The sequence below is a fragment of the Orcinus orca genome, chromosome 1, assembly GCF_937001465.1.
Source record: "Orcinus orca chromosome 1, mOrcOrc1.1, whole genome shotgun sequence".
Lineage (NCBI taxonomy): Eukaryota > Metazoa > Chordata > Mammalia > Artiodactyla > Delphinidae > Orcinus > Orcinus orca.
Window position 1 is genome coordinate 14,288,707 of NC_064559.1, and position 20,707 is coordinate 14,309,413.

The following is a 20,707-nucleotide window of genomic DNA, read 5'->3' on the forward strand; positions in this document are numbered from 1 at the left end:
TAAATCACTTATTTATAGTAAATTGATGTCTCACTCATCACATGCCATTTTGTTGTCCACATTGTGAAATGGTACCAATGGTGAAAATCACCTCACAATAAGGTCTTTTGGGTTTTAAATCAAGGTCTATCTTATTGGGTCAAGATTCTAGAGTGTATTTCAACTTATTATTTACCAAATTTTTATTTATCAAATTAAATACTGTGCCCAAGTCTCTACAAAATAATTTAATATTAGGGATGTTATAGCAAATCATACTTAAACAGAAATGAAGGAAATCCTGATATCACATAGCCAGTGAACATAAACTGGTATTTATTTATGCAAACATACTATAAAATTCCTCTAAATCTTCAAAAAAAAAGTTATGTCGCCATATAAAATGGGAAAATCTAAAGTGAATATTAAGATTTCATTTCTAGTTCATAAAAAATATTGAAGTAAAATTCCTTGCCCACAAACACAGAATCAGAGTGAGAAAATGCGAAACATCAGTTTTTTGCCTTGGAAAAGGCATGTCTATTTTTTAAAAAGTGTTTTAATTGATAGGAACTCCAATAAAAAAGACTAAATTTTTCTTGTCATAATGACATCTTGGAAACCTACACAGCTTTCCCCCCATCAACTAAATTTAGCACACACAAAATAAACTCCCCATACAGAATACTTTTGCCCTAGAAAACAGGTAATTCACATTCTGATAAAGAGCAAAAGACAAGTGCTTTATTATGAGAACTGTTCAAGTAAAATTTCAGTGTGCACCAGTGAAGGTGAATAAAGATTTGCATCAATTGTTTTGAATGAACACTAGGTTAAAAAGGGGCTACACAGTTGTTGGGTTTTTTTTTTTTTCCAAACACCATCCTTTGCTAAGGCAAAAATACACTTCATTTTAGAACAGAACTTTACAGAAGAAAGCTACGTCACAGTACAGTACAGATCACCCTAGTCTGGAAGCCATCATGGAATGGCACATCACCTACGCTTAGAGCTTTCTAATGTAGGCTAGAATTACAGTATTCAATCACAGCTTTATTTTCCTTTAAACTGATAAAATTGGAATACACTTTCTATTTCTCAGGAGTGTGAAGATGGGGCCCATATGCTGATATTACAGTAATTACAACATTAAATAACATTGCACAGTCAACCTCCAAGGCTAATTCAGTAGAAAATAACAAGTATTAAAATGTACCTTTACTAGTGGTTTTACATCGCATCTATCACTAATTATGAAAGAAAAGTAGGCAAATGTCAATTACAAAGCTGCACATTATAGGCACAATGATGTGGAATAAATACAAGAAATCTGGCAAAATATTAAAAACAAACAGGTCACATGGGAACCAACTGAACAACCACATAAGCGTAAATCCATAATATACTGCTATAAATAGCATGTTTTGCTCGGAAGTCTCTTAAGTAATGACAGATATGTGCCGGGGGTGGGTGAAGAGGCTGGGAGGCGCATGAGGCAAATGCTCCCAATGCCAGTTAATTCCTGAGGTGGCATTATTTCTTAACTGATGCATTGATCAACACTGTAAAGATGAGTTTGTGCTATGAAACAGTCCCAATATTATTGTACTTCCGCAATTAATGCTGTGGGATTTGGAAGGGAGCAAACCTAAGTGACATTTTACATTATAATAGCCAGATGAAGTACTGATTCTTTTAAATTTTGCTGCTACAATTAGCAGTGGGCCAGAAAATACTTTAAAGTTCAAAAGAAATTTGATGTAGGTTTAACTTCTTCCCCAGTACTTCTTAGTCAGCTCAAGGCAAAGCTATTATTATTTTCACGTACTTTATTTTAAAAACGCTAAGTGCCAACACTGTAAACATTTTGTATCTTCTCAACTAAACCTTGTCTGATAACAAGGATAAGAGCAAAGATAAGCAGGAGTAGTTCTGTGTATAATAAAGCTGATCTATTTATCAGCTTCTGGTTTAAATTTAAATATGATTTAAAAATAATTTTAAAAAGTCCATGCTATAATTGTAAAGACTATTTCTGTGCACTTTTAATTCTGGACACAACTCTCAATTTTTAAAATTGCATGATGGAGGTAAGAATTTAAAAAACCCACCAGAATGTAAATAACAGAAAGAACATTTTCAACTCAAAGCATCAAACGTACATTTACGTGCAGAAATCTAGACAACTATACAGGTTTTTCAGCAATCATCTGTTTTATTATACAACTCTATAAACAGAAAATGAACAGAAATACACAATATACTTACCTGTACATGTGAACCTACTTTTTTAGCTACAGATATTTATTATAGTTCATACTGACTTTAATTTTACAGTTCATAACTATGTATAACCTTATTGCAGTAAGGGCAAAATCTACATGGGGAGATTCACAGGCCGATCACATTAAGCATTGCCAGTACATTCAAAAACTGTACCTCATATATGGATGTATCTTCCCTGATCCTGTATAAATTTGAGTTTCTTTACAGCTTAAGCTCATTTGCTATTTTAGATGCAATGTTCTTAAAGGCAATAGAAGTCCCGGATATTCGCTTGAAGCGGACCCCATTGAGGGACAGCCGTGGCAACTTGCAGACCTCCATCTCCCACTGCACAAGGCTATCCTGCCTGGCATCTCCATGGACACAGAAAAGCAAAAACCTCTCTTTTTGTTCATAATCACAGTTATTTGCGTCTAACACTTTCCGGATTTCTCTCATCATGTCACTGGGGTCCATTGAACTAGTGGTCTTCATACTCCACGTGAACCGCAAAGAACGTGGCTTGGAATCTTTACCCTCCTCCTTGTCTCTTTCTTTTGGTTCCCCTGTTGTACTTCTGGAATAAGAGGACAGAGGGGGAAAAAAATGAAAACAAAAATTCCATTCAGCAAAGAAATCAAAACACACATAAAATCTAAGTGGTCATAACCCAGTGCTTAATAAAACTACCCAGTTTGCAGACTACCTTCAAGCAGATACAAAGATTTGTATCATCTTGCTGTTACAAAAACCAGACTCCAGGACGCCATCTGTTTTGACTTTTATTAATATCTTCCATTTAAAATAGCACATTTTCTTAAAAATATTTGTTTGTGGGAAATAAGTTTGCATCCCAAAGTAAAAAATTTAGTACTTTTCCTCCATATTTCTCCGTTTTAGTTGGAAAATGCAGATCCTCCATTTTCTGTACATTTATACAAAATGGATACCACTAGCATGCTGCTTATAAATACACATTTTTGAAATACAATGAAAAATTTCCTTTCTTTTTTACCTTTTTTGGGTAGGAGAAGGACTGGGGACAAGGAGAGCAGTAATGGCTACAGAGGGATTACTTGTACCTGATGATGCTGTGAAAGAACGTGGTACTGCAATGGGGTGAAGACGTCAGGCCACACCACACGCAGAAGCGTAGACATCAGTTCTAATGATTTCAACGTTTTGCTAAAGATATCCTTAAAACAATCTACAAGGCTCCACAGGACCTATACTCCAACTCCCAACCCCAACCCTTCATCTATTATTTTCTTCCTTGCTCATGCCCATCAAGACCCACTGGCCTCCATACTATTCTCCGAACATACGGGCTATGCTCTTGCCTTATGGCTCTAACACAGGCTGTTCCCTCTGCCACGAATGCTTTTCCCTCACATAGATGCATGACTCACTCCCTTACTTCTTTCAAGTTTCTGCTCACTTTCTCCATGTGGTCTACCCTCACTACCCTACTGCACCCCCAGCTCCTACACTGGCATGGCCAACCTCCTCACCCTGCTATTTTTTCCTCTACAGTACTTATCACATTCTTACATAGTATTTAATTCATTTATTATGTTTATTATTTATTGTCTGTCTCCACCGCTAGATTGCAAAGGCCAGGAGGGTAAGGAGTTTTGTCTGTTTTGTTCACTGATACATCTCGGACATTTAGAACTGTGCTAGGCAAACAGTAGATGATTAACACGTATTTGTTAAATGAATGAACCTTATTGGATTTTCCTTATTGTAGGTCTCCCATAAATAATACAGTATCAGAAAACCTACTTCAAATAATCCAAGAAAGGTAAAATTCATAGATTACTTATGATTCAGAAGATGCTGTAATTAAATTTGTTGAGCAATTATCCACAGATGTTACAATTTTAACTTGTTAATCTATCTCACTTACATGTGATTTAAAGAAAAATATGATGTACTTTGAAAGTTTATATTCTACTATATAAATATTTTGTATCTGTTTATAGATTTTATATCACTACCATATAAAGTATATTCACGTATACATTTATATGTATCGATTTTTATGTATACATTTACATATGCTTTCCTCCTCATTCCTAGATATCTGGGCTGACAGAGCTCTGCCAACTATGCAAGCTTGAGAAAAGCAGGAAAGGAGTAAGTACAGAAAATAAATTTCCAAAGTATGGAGAGCATTTATCTCCGTGGCTTCTCTATTATTCTCTTTTTTGCTCACTGAATCTAAGCCATGGCATCACAGGCCTCTGGGTGTGCAGATCCGACCAGTATCATTCACTGGGACCACGTGTACAATGCGGGCCATGGAATCAGCCTGCTAGGGTGGGGACGCACCCATGACATCACTTGATTGAACACTCATTTTCAAAACAGAACCGATGGCTAGGAAATGTAAATTACTTTCCTGAGGTCATAGAGCTAATGAGTTGGAAAGCAAAGACTAGAAATCAGATGTTTCATTCCAAGTATAGTTTTCCTTCCATTCCCTCAAGGAAACCTGGTGACCTTAAGACAACAGGCACATACAAGATATTTTTCTACCTGTATCTCAAAGGCATCAGCACTGGTAACATTAACTGTAGAAAGTGCCTGGAAATACTGACACCAATAGTAACCACTAACATTTACTGAGTACTTACTAGGTACCAGGAACTGTTCTAAGTGCCTAACATGTATTATTTACTCATTTACCCCTCACAACAACCCTAGGAGGCAGTCAGAATGAGGACGCATGGGCACAAAGAGTTAAAGTAACTTTCTTAAAAGTTATACAGCGAGGTAAGTGGTACCACACAGCCAACGCCCACGCGGTCTGCTATTCACCACCGTGCCCAACCATCCCTCTGAAAGGACAGAACCTCACTGTAACTGGTTTGGTCCCCGCGATGCTCCTTACTGCTTATTCATCTGTAAAATGGATACTTTTCACTTGGTTGTTATGAGGATTAAATGAGCAGCCAGTACCTTATAGATAGTAGGTATCAAATAAGTTTGCTCAAAAGCAAAACAGACAAACAGACAAAAAAACAAAAAGCAAAATTCAACCATGACCAAACAAAAGAGACACGTAGTCACATTAAAAAGATAAATGCATGCAGATTAACTGCAACATCAGGAGCGACTTGTGACCCTACACACGATTAAATGTCTCAGAGGAAAATCGAGTAGAAAGACAGGATGAGATGCAAGAAGGGGGCTCAAGACTAAGTGAGGGAGGAGTTGAAAACGAGAGTCCTGCATGTTTACTCAATAGGCAGAAGGACATTAAAAATATTTGTCCTGCCTCTCCTTGGCTCCCTACTATGGTGATTCAGGTACCTAACTCAAAAAAGAAATATTTCAACGACTATGACTAAACATATATACAGCACAGTTCGTAAAATAAAAAGACTACATAGGAATGCCCGTTAAAGTCTTTCCATAGCTCACTGTGTTTTACGTTTCAAATAATTGTAAAAAGGAGAAATTAAACTGAGGCTTGTGTTTAGCTGGTCAAATATAATCCCTGAGTGAAGCTGGGCCTCTGTCCTACTGAGGAACTGCTTGTTAAGGTTCTGAGACTTATACTGGACCCCTTAATGCTGGTGTACACTCGAAATAATTGAATGCCTTCGTTTCTTAAATTTCCCATTTATAAATATGAACACAAGTACTAACATGTCACTAACGTGGGCCCCAGAGCAGCGGCATCAGTGCCCCTCCCTGACAGTCACAAACCCCAGGGGTGGGGCTCAGCCACCTGCTTCCTCAAGCCCTCCGCCTGATTCTGAATGTGCTCAAGTTTGAGACCCGCTGCCAGAACGAATACACAACCAGTATTAAATGTCAAGTAACCCATAAAGTACGGCAGGGTGAGAGTTTTGAAATGTGGTCCACGAATGAAGAGTCCCCTAAAATATATTACTAATATCACATCTTCCTATGTATTTGGTAACCTCCATGTTCTGCATTATTTGACTGAGACTAATTTTTTTTTTTTTTTTTTGCTGCGCCACGAGGCATGCGGGGTCTTAGCTCCCCGACCAGGGATCGAACCCGTGTCCCCTACAGTGGAAGTGCAGAGTCTTAACCACTGGACTGCCAGGGAAGTCCCAAGACTGATTTTATTTACATCATTTTAGTGAGAAAAGGATCAGTACATTTTAATCTATTAATTCTTCTGCGAAGACATGTTTTTTAAAGGACAGAAAGGCTATAAAGCATACAATTCAAAATAATGTTTAGAAAACACAAACTTAAAGTTAATAAACTTAATAAATGCTAGGCAACATTAGGAAAACCCATACCAATATAAAATTTTAAATACACATACTATCTAGTTATTAGTTCTATCCATGTTTATTAAGCGCTGTAAGTATTTCAAAAGTACGTCTTCACACACAGGGACCTATAGCAGCGAAGTATTAATAGTGGCTCCTCACCTTGAAGTGTCGGCTCTGCCACTGGCTTCGCCTTCACTTGGATCCCTCAAAACAAAGTGAAGGTTGAGATTTAATGATAAAAGTGAAAAAAATACCAAGAAAACCTACATCTAAAATGATTTTAAAATAAACTTCTAGCATGACAGATTTCTATGACTAGTCAGTCTAATACCATTTCTTATGTTTTTCATCACAACCACACTTGACTACCATTTATTGAGCGTCTACTGGGTATATTGTCATAGAGGAGATGCTAGGTGATGGTTTAGGATTTTTACGTGATCTTCCAATTCCCAGCCACAATTTTAAAGTCATAATTTACCTCTTGGTTTAGCTTAGGTCAATCTAAAGTCAAAACTATTTAATAATTATCAACAGCAAGATTTAACTTCATAATGGTTATTAAACATAGTTTGAGTAGTCGCTCAATTTAGAAAAATATAAATTAATCTTGCAGTTAGAAATAAAGCTCAACACATAAGTATTTCTAAAAATAAATACTAGTTTTTAAATATGCAAGTAACTTATTTCAGAAGTTATGCTAATGATTCATGCACATGATAAAATATTATAGCAAACCAAACAGCCTATCCAAGCAGGTGAGTCTAAAGACATGAATTCAAACTTAAACAGAAACATTGATCTTACCTGGACATCCACCTGTGAAGTAAAACCAGGAAAACTCCACTAATTGTTCTTTTGTTGAATGTAATTAGTATTTTTGAAGTCTGCCAAAATTTTAACTGTCATTTTCAAAGGTAATTAAGTATCTAACATAGGAGTATCAAGTTATAAACCAGTTTAAATAGATTAAGAGAAGGCTGGTGATAGCAAAATACTATTAAATAGCTGGAAAAGTCACCAACTGAAACCCTTAAGTCCACACTTTCTTAATGTTTTAACCATTCCAGTAACATTTATATTATTTACGTAAAATAAATGCAACAGGAATAAAATCAGTGCCACCTTCCTCGTTCCCCAAATTAAGAAAATCCAGCAGTACAATAAGCTCTAAAACTTCAACTCATGGTCAAAAATATGAATGCCTTATATGCTTCTCAGGGTCTTTAACTCTAGGGCTTTCTTGACAAAAATATTATGTAAAAACCATTTTCCTATCTGAATTAAAAAGGATCATAAGATGCATTCTCACATTCAAATGGGGTTTCTTAAATTTCTATTTTTAATAACTAGCATTTTCATTGGGAGGTATAATAAAAGTTCAAAGCCATCTACACAAACCTATTTTTATTATAGCACACTGAAATAAACGAAACATTTTTTGAGCAGGCTCAAAGTGAAATGTATATTTTGAGTTACATGTAGATGTACTGAAGGGCAGTCCACCAGCTGGGCAAGAAAGATAATAATGCTGTGGATTCCTGCTGCTAAGATAAAATTCCTTTAGCAGGAAGGGACATACGTCTCACTGGACTCTTCTGTCCTATTTATACTTTGCCTTATGAATCACTGCTAGCAGACTCCTGCCCAAGTGTAAGCATTAGGAATGAAACACCCCTTAGACGCTACTTCCCTTGCTGTTAATTGTGGAAAGAGCAACTGACTCGTCACATCGTTTCCCATACTCTGTTCCTGCCTTCCTGGATGCCACTAGGAACACTGACTGGAAGAATTTCTGCTATTTGGCAATGGTTTCAAATAGTCCAGTTGAGTCAGCTCCCAGCAGCCATGGTGGGAAGCATCTAGGGATACAGAACGTGCCGCTGGCTGTAACAGCAAATGCAGTGAAGCATGGTTCTCCAATATTTAAAACTTAAAGGAAAGCCAAATATCTTATATATAATCAGCTGAACCAATCAGGTTACTCCCTATGTAAGAACTATGGTTAAAAAATCCTAAGGTTTGATCCAATCTCCTGTTTGTACAGTAGGTATATAGCACTGATCCAAAGCATATCATTCTAAATGCTATTTAAAAGACTTTGGAAAGAGTACGTCTACATCCTCCCTTGACAGATTAGTCTAGTGTAAATCGCTTTCCTAATTAGAAAGTTCTTTCTTAAAACCAGAAAACAACTCTCTCATGTGGCCATTCTGGTGTCCAGCTTCTTACTGGCCAAGGAGAACTACTAGCTGGTTTCTTCTTTGTGATAATGGGTTTCAAATACATGAACGATTAACTCTGGACTATTCTTTATCCTTCTTTTCTTAAAGCTTAATAACCCAAATTCCTTTACTTTTTTCCCCTATAAAATCCTATTTTCTTCATCTTTTAACGCCTTCAGTGGCACGTTGGGGACTTAGCTGGTCCCCGAGTCTGGAGGCGTCTTGGCCCCTGCACTGTGCTCAGAGCCAGCCCTGCCCCCCCAGCACCCCAGGTGCCGGTGAGAGTCCCACGGGGGCGTCAGCGTGCGGCCCCATTTCTTCAGGCTTTAGGCAGAGTGAAGTGAGGAAGGCAAAGGGAACAGAGAGAAAGGCCGGCCTTGAACCCAGGATGGAATTAAGAGGACGAGACCAGTGGGAAGGACGATAACCTGACGGCTGAGTTGAGTGTTAAATAATAAGGCACTGAGAGGTTCTCTAGCTTATCTTTAAGCCTCCAGCCCCCGAAAGCTCAACACGCCGCAAATGCAGAAAGATCAGCTGCCCGTCCCGTCTGCCGGCTGCTAAAGAGCTCAGCAGGTTCATCCCCGGGACGGAAACCCATGCTTGCTTGTCTTCCCGCATTAAGTCGTCGGAGGGTATTAGATGGTGCCATCCTGAGCCACAAAATGCTACCCTCATGCACTGCTGCGAACGCAGACATACTTGTAAAGCCAAACCTGTTCGCAGGGTGACAAGTGGCCTCGGAGAAGAACTGAGCATTTTTTCTCTTCTCTCACCAAATCCAGAATTAATTAAAATATGTTAAAAATCAAGACATTAAAAAACCCTCTCTAATTTCTGACAAAGAACAGCAAACAACCTCCGCCCTCCCTTCTTTCCCCACCAAGCCCCCCCCCGCCCCCCGGCCAAAACCGTCTACTAGATGACACTGTTCAAAGTGCGATAAGGGCATGGTGGAACCTTAGAAACTTCCACGCTAGCTCCCCTCACAGGCTGGGTCTGAACACTCCTATTCCCTCAACCTTGTTCTCTCTTTCAGGACCTGCCCCCTTCAGAGCGCTTATCAGAATGTATGACAAGCTTATTTGTTTACTTTTTAAACTGTCTTCCACACTACTCGTCCGCTCAGTAGATGAATGTTTACTGAGTGCCACAGTACGCGGCAGAAGAAGCACCCACTGCTCCGCAGGAGATTCAGCACAAAACAAAGCCAGCCAACGAGCCAACTGCAAACCCCTGTTCTCACGGAGCACGTCTCCTCGGCAGAGGTGGACGAGGAACAACTACGTAAAGCAAACATACTATCTCAGGTCGTGTTAAGTGCTACAGAGAAAAATAAAGCCGGAACAGGGAGTGTCGGGAGGGGGAGGGGATGATTTTCAACATGGGGTTCAGGAAGGCCTCGCTGAGGAAGTGACAGTCCCGCAAAGACCTGAAGGAGGTGTAGAAGCCAGCCACGCGGGTATCAGCTGAGTATGAAATCCTGAACAAGTGTGCCTGGTGTGCCCAAGGACAGTCAGGTGCCCTCTGGGGCTGGTGGGGAACCAGCAAGGGAAAGAGTGGAGAAGATGAGGTCAGAGCAGGAACGGGTGGCCAGACTATGGAGACCACTGGCAGGCTCTGAACTGCACTCTGAGTGAGATGAAAAGCAAGCTAAGGATTTTTTTATTTTTTGCGGTATGCGGGCCTCTCCCTGTTGTGGCCTCTCCCGTTGCGGAGCACAGGCTCCGGACGCGCAGGCTCAGCGGCCATGGCTCATGGGCCCAGCCGCTCCGCGGCATGTGGGATCCTCCCGGACCGGGGCACGAACCCGTGTCCCCTGCATCGGCAGGCGGACTCTCGACCACTGCGCCACCAGGGAAGCCCCAAGCTGAGGAGTTTAAATTGAGGACTTACACTGTTGTGAACAGGAGGACAAGGGCAGAAGCTAGGGGACCTGTGAGGACGTGGAATATCAACAGTGGTTTAGACCGTGAAGGCAGTGGTAGGAGTGCTGGAAGCAGCTAAATCCTGGAACTGTCGTGAAGGCAGAGCCAACACAACCGCTCGTGGAACTGACATGTGGTAGGAAGAAAGGAGGAGTGAAGGATAATCCAGGCTCAGGGTCTGAGCAACCAGAAGGATGGTGTCGTCGTTACCTAAAATGATAAAGGAGGAGAGGGGACAGTTTGAGGAAGAGAAGCGGGAGCTGAAATCTGGACAGGTTCTGTTTGAGAGTCTGTTACACAATGAGGTGGAGAGGCAGAGCAGAATACTGGATACGGGAGTCTGCCCTTCCGAGGAGCGGCCTGGGCTAAAGATCTAAATTGGGATTGTTAGCACATGATGGAGTTTCATGTCATGGGCCTGAGTGAGATCACCAAGAGAGTGAGGATAACCAGAGAAGAGAATGTGTCCAAAGACCATGCCCTGGGGTAGGCTGGCATTTAGAGGTCAGGGGGAAGGGCAAAGAGACCCGAAAGAACGAGCAAAGGAGCCTGAGAAGGGATAGGGAGGAGCCCGAGAGGGTGGAAGCCAAATAAGGAAAAGGTTTCAGCTTTGTGGAGTGTCGTGAGACCATCAGCGACTCGCAGGAATGGAGGGGCTGCTGGCTAGAGGGCCCGGCACGTAGTAGGTCTTCACATTTGTTGAATGCCTACATGGCAATCTTCTTGTCTGGTGTTCCTTACTACATTCCCTCTAGAATCTAAATTTTTATCGCAAAGTGAAGAGCAATATTTTGCACAATGCTCAATGTACAGTTAGTAATCAAGCATTAAACTCAAACCCTGTTTTTCTTCACCTTAAAATTAATCGTGGATTAACCAGGAGAAAGTACCGGATTTTAAAAATGGATTTAAATTGTCAGCTAAATTCCAACTACTGATAACCTAACTACTACCCTGCTGACGGCCGGCCAGCACTCCTGTCCCACCGTCATGCTGACTCTGCGGGGGCGCTTTCAGGTCTTTCTCTGTCGATGTGTCATGGTAACTGCCCAAGCGGTACAAAATCTCAGACTGATCCGGTTAGAAATGGGTGTTGCATGGGGCTATGTTTAAAGTAATACATTCAGCTGTGTGATCTTGGGCAAACTGATCCATGAACAGAGTCTATAAACAGCTCCAAGGAAAGGTGAGAGGCTAAGGACACTGCTGCTCTTTTCCACACGCGCTATCTGAAATCCTAGGAACACTAAAAACATGGAAAATTAAGTACTGAAGTACTGTTTTTGCTGCAAGTACAAAACTTTCTTACCCATAACTTCTTATTTCCTCAAACAACTGCCTGCTACGGAGCCTGAGCTTCCCTCCCGAGTCAGGAACCCCACAGTGCCTTGCCTGCTCTTTCCTTTCTGTTCACGTTCATTGTATATCATGGCTGGTGGTGTCCAGTCTGATCCTTTGGGGGCTGTCCGAACCTTCAGGGCACAGATGCTGTCTCTTTATCTTTGAATCCTGTTCAGCACCTGGCACAGGGCTTGGTTCATACGGGACTTTCATGGGCTTTTAGTAGGACCTGACAGCACACCAAACTTACGTCAACCTGCACTGTGTTCAGCAACTTGTATAATCAATGTGTATTACCCACTTACGCTTAATTTTTAGAAAAGGGTACAATTTCATTATTCTACTGGATTAGGTTACTACACTTGCATTCGTTTTGTGTTTACCGTGTTCTGATGTTAGGATTTTATGATGTTAAATTACATAAGTAATCTCTGTGATTCCAATACGTAGGCTTTTTATAAGGAAGAATAAAAGGTAAACGATATATATATATATATTATTAGTGAGCAATTGAAGAGTATTCTTAAGAAATACTATTTGAAGGATAAAGGTAAAGCCATATTTAATTCCTTTTTCTAAATCAAGGCTTTTAAGTAGGGGATACTCTTTGTTTGAACACACATTTTCGATGTCAAGTTTTGCTCTTTCTGCTCTATTCTATAGTATTCTTAAATTCTCATTTTGTTCTTTTGTTTTTCTGTCTTTTCCTTAAGGGAACAGACTTTATGTCTTCCTTGATCTTTTTCTTCCAACTTCTGTAAAAGAGCATGTCTAATGAAATGTCATAAAACCATTTTGGAAAATCACTGTAGAGACTGAAGAAAACAACGAATCTTCTTTGTTAATTCCTAGAGGACAGAAAACACCACAATATGTTGGTACTGACCTGCGGACGAATTTGGACGTTATTTTGCTTATTATACCAGTTGACGTGCCCCTCCTGGCGTGTGCAAATGCCCCCGTTTCATGCGAGGGGGAAGCGGGCGGCCCGTTGTAGGCAGCGCCACGGCGCTCGCGGAGCTGCTCCCCATGGAAGGTGCTGCGGCTGGAGCTGCCCCGGGGGAAGCGGGTTCGGTCAGGGGTGGTGGTGCTGATACTGTGAGCAGACGGGGAAGTAGCGGGCGCGCGCTGGGCGGTACTGCTGGGACACATTGAGACGTATCTCTCAGAATACTGGCAGAGAAAGGTTTCACTCACGCTAAAAACCAGAAGAAAATTGCCACGGCTACTTTTATTCGGCCCTATTCTATTCTTTCCCGTCACAGATGTGATGCATGGGTTGACTGCAATTACTGTTATCGCCAGCGACGGATGACATTTCAGATTCAAACTAAATGCCTTTTATAAAAATTTAGTTACTAACAATTAAGAAATTACTGAAACGGGGATACAAAGATAAACACTCTTCAGTAGCAGGAATGCCAGACAAGGGGCACTGCATGCAAATTTTTTTTTTTTTTTAACTATTCTCTAAAACCATCCGGCAATGTAGAACACAGATTTTACTGTTTATCAAAAAGCCTTTGAATTGAAGGCTCATTTCCTATTTATAATTTCGGCCTCAGTGATAGCAAATGCTACTACAGGACACCACCACTGTGATTAACAAATCTCACTATCAAACATTTTCCTGAATTTGAGAAATCTCAACATACAGAAATATCAGAAAAATAGTCATTTAACTTTATAAGTGAAAGGGCTCTTCATGATCATCTGTTTCATCACTGACAGGAAAACTAAAAGTTCTTCTTAAGAACTAGTGACTGGCCAGAGCCGAGAAGATTAACGAGGTCTCAACCCCTAGTCTCGTGGGGTTTTGCTTGTTTGTTTTTAAACCATAAAAACTCAATTTAACTGAATGATAAATTTGGCAACAACTCTTTACTTTATGGAGAGATTTAAAACAAAATCCTTGAAGAAAATTCCTCCAGAAAATGATTTAAATTGTAAGCAACATTTCTGATAACTGCTAGGGGATGTAGTAAGTTTATGGTACAATTCAACTTTACCTCTGCCACAAACAGTGAATCTTCGAAAAGCTCGTAATGGGATGGCTATCTTGTATTTTTGTATGGTGCAACATTTTTTAAAACTCTTTTTAACGACAAACAAAATGAGATGCAACCAGCATGTTACCCGGGTCTGTAAGCTTCAGAGCTGTCTTTAATGGTCGGCAGTGTAACTTTAATAGGATGACCAGAAGCGGACATGGACTTCTGGTGGCGGGGTCGTGCTGAGGGGACAGCGGAAGCCACGGCAGAGCCTGCAGAGGATATGCTGCTCGCGGACATCTCCGTGAGGCTTTCAACATAAGACAGTCGAGAAGACCGTGGAATGTAAAAAAGAAGAAAAACTACAGTTTACTAAAATTTAAGAACTAGATTTTTAAAAGTCTAAATTGACTAATACCTTTCATGACTGAAACACTCAGAAATCAACATTAGCGTTATTATTACTAACAACAATATTCTTGTCAAAAGTGTACAGGGGGAATTTACCACCACCTTCCACGGAAAAGATCTCACACACTCTTGTTCTATACATGTGAATCTGAAAAGCATGACATTATTTTTATGGATAAAATGATTATGATTACAGACAGTTTTCACTTTCCAGCAATCACAGTTGCATGTGACGTGTTGCTGTGGTTCACTGTCCGCTATTCAATAAGAATTCATAATTGTAGCAAAAATCCTATCTCTGGAAACATCATCAAAACACTTTTAGTTCATCTCTTTAATCAATAGGTTAAACTGTTATAGACTAAAGGAGCTGCAGATTAGGATTTAGTACAGGAAAAAGAGTAAGTTAGAAATCAATTCCCAACAACCTTTCTAGCCTGAAGGATCTTAGGTCCAAGGAGGATTCATTTACCTTTCTATGCCTTATAATAACATTTACTTTAAATGCCTCTTAACTGAGAGGAAACAAGTGTAAGAGTGGTCTGTCAAGTTTGCTGAAATGACTAGGGATGGAACTAGATGGAATTTTATTAGAAAAGACTCCCCCTGTCCTTTTGTCATATACTGATGAGCAGTCCTTAACTCACACGATGAAAAGAACTTAGATTTTTTAAATAATAAAATATGATTTATCACTATTTAAAATAAAACCCTTCGAGAACCGTATGCTTCTCAATGATCAGTTGAGATGGCCACATTTCTTTAGAGGAAGGAAAACAAAGCCTTCATTCTTTGGATATAATGATGACTTGATAGGGGGTGGGTGGGAAGGAAGAAGATAAGAAGGAAGCAGCAAGGGTATAAAAGAGTAAGGCTCAAATAATGAAGATCAGATTAGGATGCTATGACAGGTTTTGCTATAGGGAATTATTTACTAGCGTATTTTATTCAGAAAAGTCACAGGTTAAGACATTTATCTCCTGTTTTCCCTAAACATTTTTCCATTGCTCCATTCTGGTACACGTGAGGAGGTGCCTTAGTAAGAATGGTTGGTTGCAGTCTAACTAGCTGTTTCGTGTTTCCTTTCGTCTTGACCCATTCAGCGACAGGAGTTTTACCCAGAGCCCTAATGCAAAGCAATGACAAAGGTAGCCCTGCCTGTCACTGTGACAGTTACCTGCTGTCTTTTCCATTCTGCAGTGCTGTGTATCGATCTGTGGTTCTTTCACAGACGTATGTATTCCTTCTTGCCATGCTACCTCCAGGATACACATTGTTCTTTAAGAAGGAAAAAAAACACATTAAAATATTCTAACTGTATTTGTGGAAAATCAAGAGAAGTGAATTTAAGCTGCAAATAACTGAAAAACATCTGTGGTAGAATTTTAATTTATCAGAATCTTATATCAACAAATTCTATCTCCCACCCCTCTCCCTTGTAGGAATAAAAGGCAAAGCACAGCAAGCATCGCACAGTTTTCTTAGTTCACTGTCCTACAGCAGTGGTGAACAACTGTTTGGAAAAAGCTGGGTTTTATTCATGCCTTTGTAAGCTGGTGATAGGGAGAAGGCCAGGACAGTGGCACAGGCAGCTTGAGGGGACTATGCACGAGAGACACCCCACCCTATCATTACAAACAGGAAACCTGGGGCCCTGAAGATGGAAGGCCACCTGGAAGCCTGTGGGTGAACCTTCTGCACCTGCTGGGGAAAACCCCACAGCCACTGGTGATGTTAAGAGACCAAAGCTCCAGGGTCACAGGCAGGCCCAGCTGAGGACACCAACACTGTGTGCAGTGCCACCCTGGGAATACTTCCTCTTTTCAGCTACACAGATATACAGTGTGTTTTTTTAACTAATAAATCCCTAATTTTTGAACATTTAATTATTTCCTACTTTGCTCCTATAGACTACTGAGGAGGTTTAACTGGAGATTAAAAATTTAGAGGAGAGGACTTCCCTGGTGGTGCAGTGGTTAAGAATCCACCTTTCAATGCAGGGGACACGGGTTCGAGCCCTGGTTCGGGAAGATCCCACATGCCACAGAGCAACTAAGCCCATGCGCCACAACTACTGAGCCTGCGCTCTAGAGCCCACGAGCCACAACTACTGAGCCTGTGTGCCACAACTACTGAAGCCCATGCGCCTAGAGCCTGTGCTCCACAACTAGAGAAGCCACCACAATGAGGAGCCCACACACCACAACGAAGCGTAGCCCCCGCTCGCTGCAACTAGAGAAAGCCCGCGCGCAGCAACGAAGACCCAGTGCAGCCAAAAATGAATGCACGAATGCATTTATTTTAAAAAAATTTAGAGGAAAAATCCTGTAAATAAATAACAGAAAATAGGGAAAAATCCTGGAAAAGTATAAAACCACCAAGATATTACTAGAAGTCTGTAAAATTATCCCATGGGCACCAAATGTAGCAATATAAGAATATTCACTTCTGATAATTTCACTGTTTTGGGTGAACTGTCACATGAGTAACCTAATTTTGAACAAATTCCTTGTCAGGTCATGCTACCATACATCCTGTGGAGATCTCTAAAACGTTTCTGGCTGTCTTCAGTAACATTACTTTCCTTCTCAAAGTGTGACGGGTGAACAGTTTCTCCTTCAAAACTGTGCCTTCCAGGTTTCTGATCCTCACAAGCTGCCTCCCTGGCCTTGTCCCTTTGATGGCAGTGATGCTAATACTAAGTGGCTAAGAGAAGAATTTCTCTACCAGAATCTTTTAGCTTATGTTTAAAAAAAAAAAAAAGATAAGTAAGTGTGGCATAGTTTAAATTTAAACCAATGCCTTAGTTTTTATGCCTTTTTAAAATTTACATATGCTTTGAATACCCACTATGCGCGTGATCACTAATGATTCTGAGGAAGCTACCGTGTCAGCGTGTAACAGGAGAACATAAATATGGGGAAACAACAGTGAACAATGCAAGGCAGCACATAGCTACGAGCTAAATAACGTGGTCCAGCAATCAGAAAGGCCAACAAGATCACTTTGGAACATCAGTCCTAGGAGGCTCCATCCAGGAGGCAGGACTGGAAATGATCTATAGAAATGGGATTTTCATAATGTGCAGGGGGAACTTTAAGCAAGAGCACTGCATAAAGACAGGGGTGGAAACAGCTGAGAATATTCATGGGAAAATATGACCAAGTTGAGTTGAATGACAGGTAATCTAGCAGAGTAGCAGGAAATAGGGGATGGAATTCTTTCTTTCTGTTATATGGGGTGATGACACTCTGGAAACTGTCCTCTAGTTGATGTTTAGATAAGAGGAAATGATGACTTGTCTAAAAAACTACTTATAAAAAATGTATTAAATCTATTATAGTTAAATCATTTCCAAACAGACCAGCTGGAATGTAAGTGTCTGTATCCATTCATCCTTAAAGTGGTTATGTACATCTGTTTCATAGACCAGAAGGTGATGATCAAATCACATATTTTAAAAAAAAAATATGGTTTCCATTAACTGTGTAAGACAATGGGTATTGGGGAGTTTAACCCATTTACAATTAAGGTTATGCTGGGCTTCCTGGTACCTTATTTCATGTTTCTATTTAAAGTGTCTTTATGTTTTTTCTCTCCTTTCCTACTTTCCATAAGCTAACTCAATTCCTTTTCTTCTGTTGGTTTAAAAGTTATCCATTTTAGTTTTGTCCTTATATTTCTTGCCCTTAAGTTCCTGAATTTATTTTTGCTTATCACTACAGTTGTCCCTCAGTATCCGCTGGGGATTGGCTCCAGGACCCCCTGCGGATTCCAAGATCTATGGAGGCTCAAGTCCCTTATATAAAGTGGCTGAGTATAGTTGGCCCTCCGTATCCACAGGTCCCGTGTCTTCAGGTTCAACCAAACACGGATGGACAGTGAGAGCCAACTGTACCGATTTCTTACCCTTACCCCTACCTTCCCTTCCAAGGCATATGCTTTTTCCTTTAATTTCTATCCCTATCCTCACTTCCTGGATATTATTCAGAATTTTGGTTCTGAATTTTCATTATTTTTTTTCTTTTTTGTGTATGTTACCACATACATACTTTAATAAGTTAGTTGATTGCTTTCAATTCTCATATATTTTATGGCAAAACTTGACATACCTTTCTCTTACTGTAAGAGTACTTCCTCAAACAGTACAGTGTTTTCAAATGGGTCACTGTATCACAAGAGTTGAGGCACTTTACTCATAAGAATATGCTTATTGTACCTTTATGTTTAAATGACAGTTTGGTTGGGTATAAAATTCTGTGTTCAATGTGCTTTTCTTTTGATACTTTAAAAATATATATTTTTTTTATCCATTTATCTTCCTGCATCCATCTTACTGTTGAGAAATCAGATGTCAGTCTGCATCTTGCTCCTTTTAAGGTCACCTGCTGTCTCATTCTGGGACCTTTGAAGTTTTTCCTCTTTGCTTTTGGTATCCATATATCCCACTTTAATGAGCCCAGGAGTAGGTTTTCCTTCTTCCTTCTGTTTTCCCTTTTGAGACCTTTTAATATGAAGTTTTCCATCTTTTTAAATTATTATTTCTTCTTCAAATATTTTCTCCCTTTCATTTTGCCCCTTTTCCTTTCTATACTCCTATTTCCTAAATGTCACTAATTCTACTTCTATCCTTTGTATATCTTAGTTTTCTTTTATATTTTCTCTTTATTCTCTGCTGCTGTCTTATAGGGGGACGTCTCAATCTATCTCCCAGCTCCCATTATATAATTTCTATAGTTTGCTGTTTTAAGTGGATAATGGGAGCTAACTCTATAAAGTAATTATTGTTGTAGTCTGCCTTCATTCAACAGTTTATTTGTAAACATAAAATTAAATGCACCAATATACTATCAAGTAAATATTACAAACATGAAAACTGAGGCAGGAAAGTTTAATGTACTGTTTTGTGGTAAGGTTAAATGTTATTTTAAGCATTCACAGTTTTTGTTCTTAAATTGCATTTATTAGAAGCTTGGCCCCCTTTGCACGTTCTTTAAGTGTATAATTCACTTTAATATTTTTAAACTTGAAAAGAAAAGATAAAATTTTTTAAAATCTTTAAACAAAAAAATTCTGACAACAAATAACTACAGCATATTGCAATTTGCCAGACTATTTACTCACACTTGGAATAGTTGAAGACTTTTTCCTTTCTGGCCCTACAAGAGGGCTTGTAGTCATCTCACTTTTTGAACCAACTGTTGTGCTGCCAAGTTTACGAGCCACGTCTTTGTCCCACTCCTCTTTCTGTTCACTTTCCACGCTGTTAGCCTGAGGCCTTTTGGAATATGATACGGCAGGGGGAATGGATGGACCAGCTGTAATTTTTTAAAAAGCATAATTAGCTGAAGAGCAACTGACATATTTTCTTCTAACGAACAAAAACTCTATTAAAAATATCTTTATTTGCATACTTTACACTCTGAACGAAGATTAAACTGTTTGATTACAAAAATTAGGTCAGCCCCTGAAAACAGGATTATATTTATCATTCAATAATATAAAGCTGTGATAACTGGGAATGATACAAGAACATAAACATGTGAACTGTATAATGCTTAACAAAAAATGCAAGTCTGGGCAGACTCAGTCTGTCTTTCCACATATCTGACTTTCCCCCACCATGATCACTAAAGCGTCGTTGCTTCTGATTTGCTGAGATGCTCCGCTGGACCTTCAGGTGAGCAGGGGACTGCAGAGTGCTGTTGTTTAAGTCACTGTTGGGCCGTGACCTCTGACACAAGTTTCCACTGGATAATGATTCACCACCTTCAAACTATAAGAAGAAAGACCACCAGCATTTTAAAATTAAAAAAAGTTCATAGAAACAACATGCACGCTTGATTTTTCTAAGCTATTCCAAGTCGTACATGGAGTAATCAGAACTAAGAAAATTCGAAAGTTTGGATACAGAACTGAAAGTTGGCAAACAGGAAGGGAGAGAACTGGATACAACATCGTTTCACAAGTACATGTCATCTTCTGTTATCTTGCACAAATCGCTTTGGTCCTTCTGGGTCCAAATAATAGCTACCAATTATTGAATGGTTATTATATACTAGCCACCATGCTGAACTTTTTATATATGTTACTTTGTTTATTTATTACAACAAACCTATGATCTATTAACCTGTACTTTTTAGATGGAAAAACTGAGGTTAAGAGATTCAAGAGACATCTTTGGGATTTGAATTCAGGTATAGTTGAGATTCAAACTTAGGATGAAATCTAAAATTTCAACTTCATACACACACAAACACACACACATTTTTTCTTTTGTTTTGCTTTCTCCACCACATTTACAG

The 20,707-nt window shown here is 39.6% G+C and overlaps 1 protein-coding gene across 4 annotated transcripts in view; it reads right to left on the minus strand.

Moving 5' to 3' along the window:
- Window positions 1-831: 831 nt before the first annotated feature.
- The window catches only part of MARK1 (microtubule affinity regulating kinase 1), a 144,297-nt gene continuing 124,421 nt past the window's right edge, over window positions 832-20,707 (minus strand). The window contains exons 12-18 of one of the 4 annotated variants that reach the window (XM_004271017.4): window positions 20,025-20,178; window positions 19,527-19,720; window positions 15,580-15,680; window positions 14,137-14,301; window positions 12,887-13,138; window positions 6,666-6,710; window positions 832-2,821 (exon numbers count right to left, since the gene is read on the minus strand). In XM_004271017.4, the coding sequence (XP_004271065.2) occupies window positions 2,467-2,821; window positions 6,666-6,710; window positions 12,887-13,138; window positions 14,137-14,301; window positions 15,580-15,680; window positions 19,527-19,720; window positions 20,025-20,178 (1,266 nt within the window). In that variant the 3' untranslated portion in view covers window positions 832-2,466. Of the gene's footprint in view, window positions 2,822-6,665; window positions 6,711-12,886; window positions 13,142-14,136; window positions 14,302-15,579; window positions 15,681-19,526; window positions 19,721-20,024; window positions 20,179-20,707 lie in introns of all 4 variants that reach the window. The other 3 variants (XM_012533459.3, XM_049701278.1, XM_033430448.2) reach the window with 3 other exon arrangements.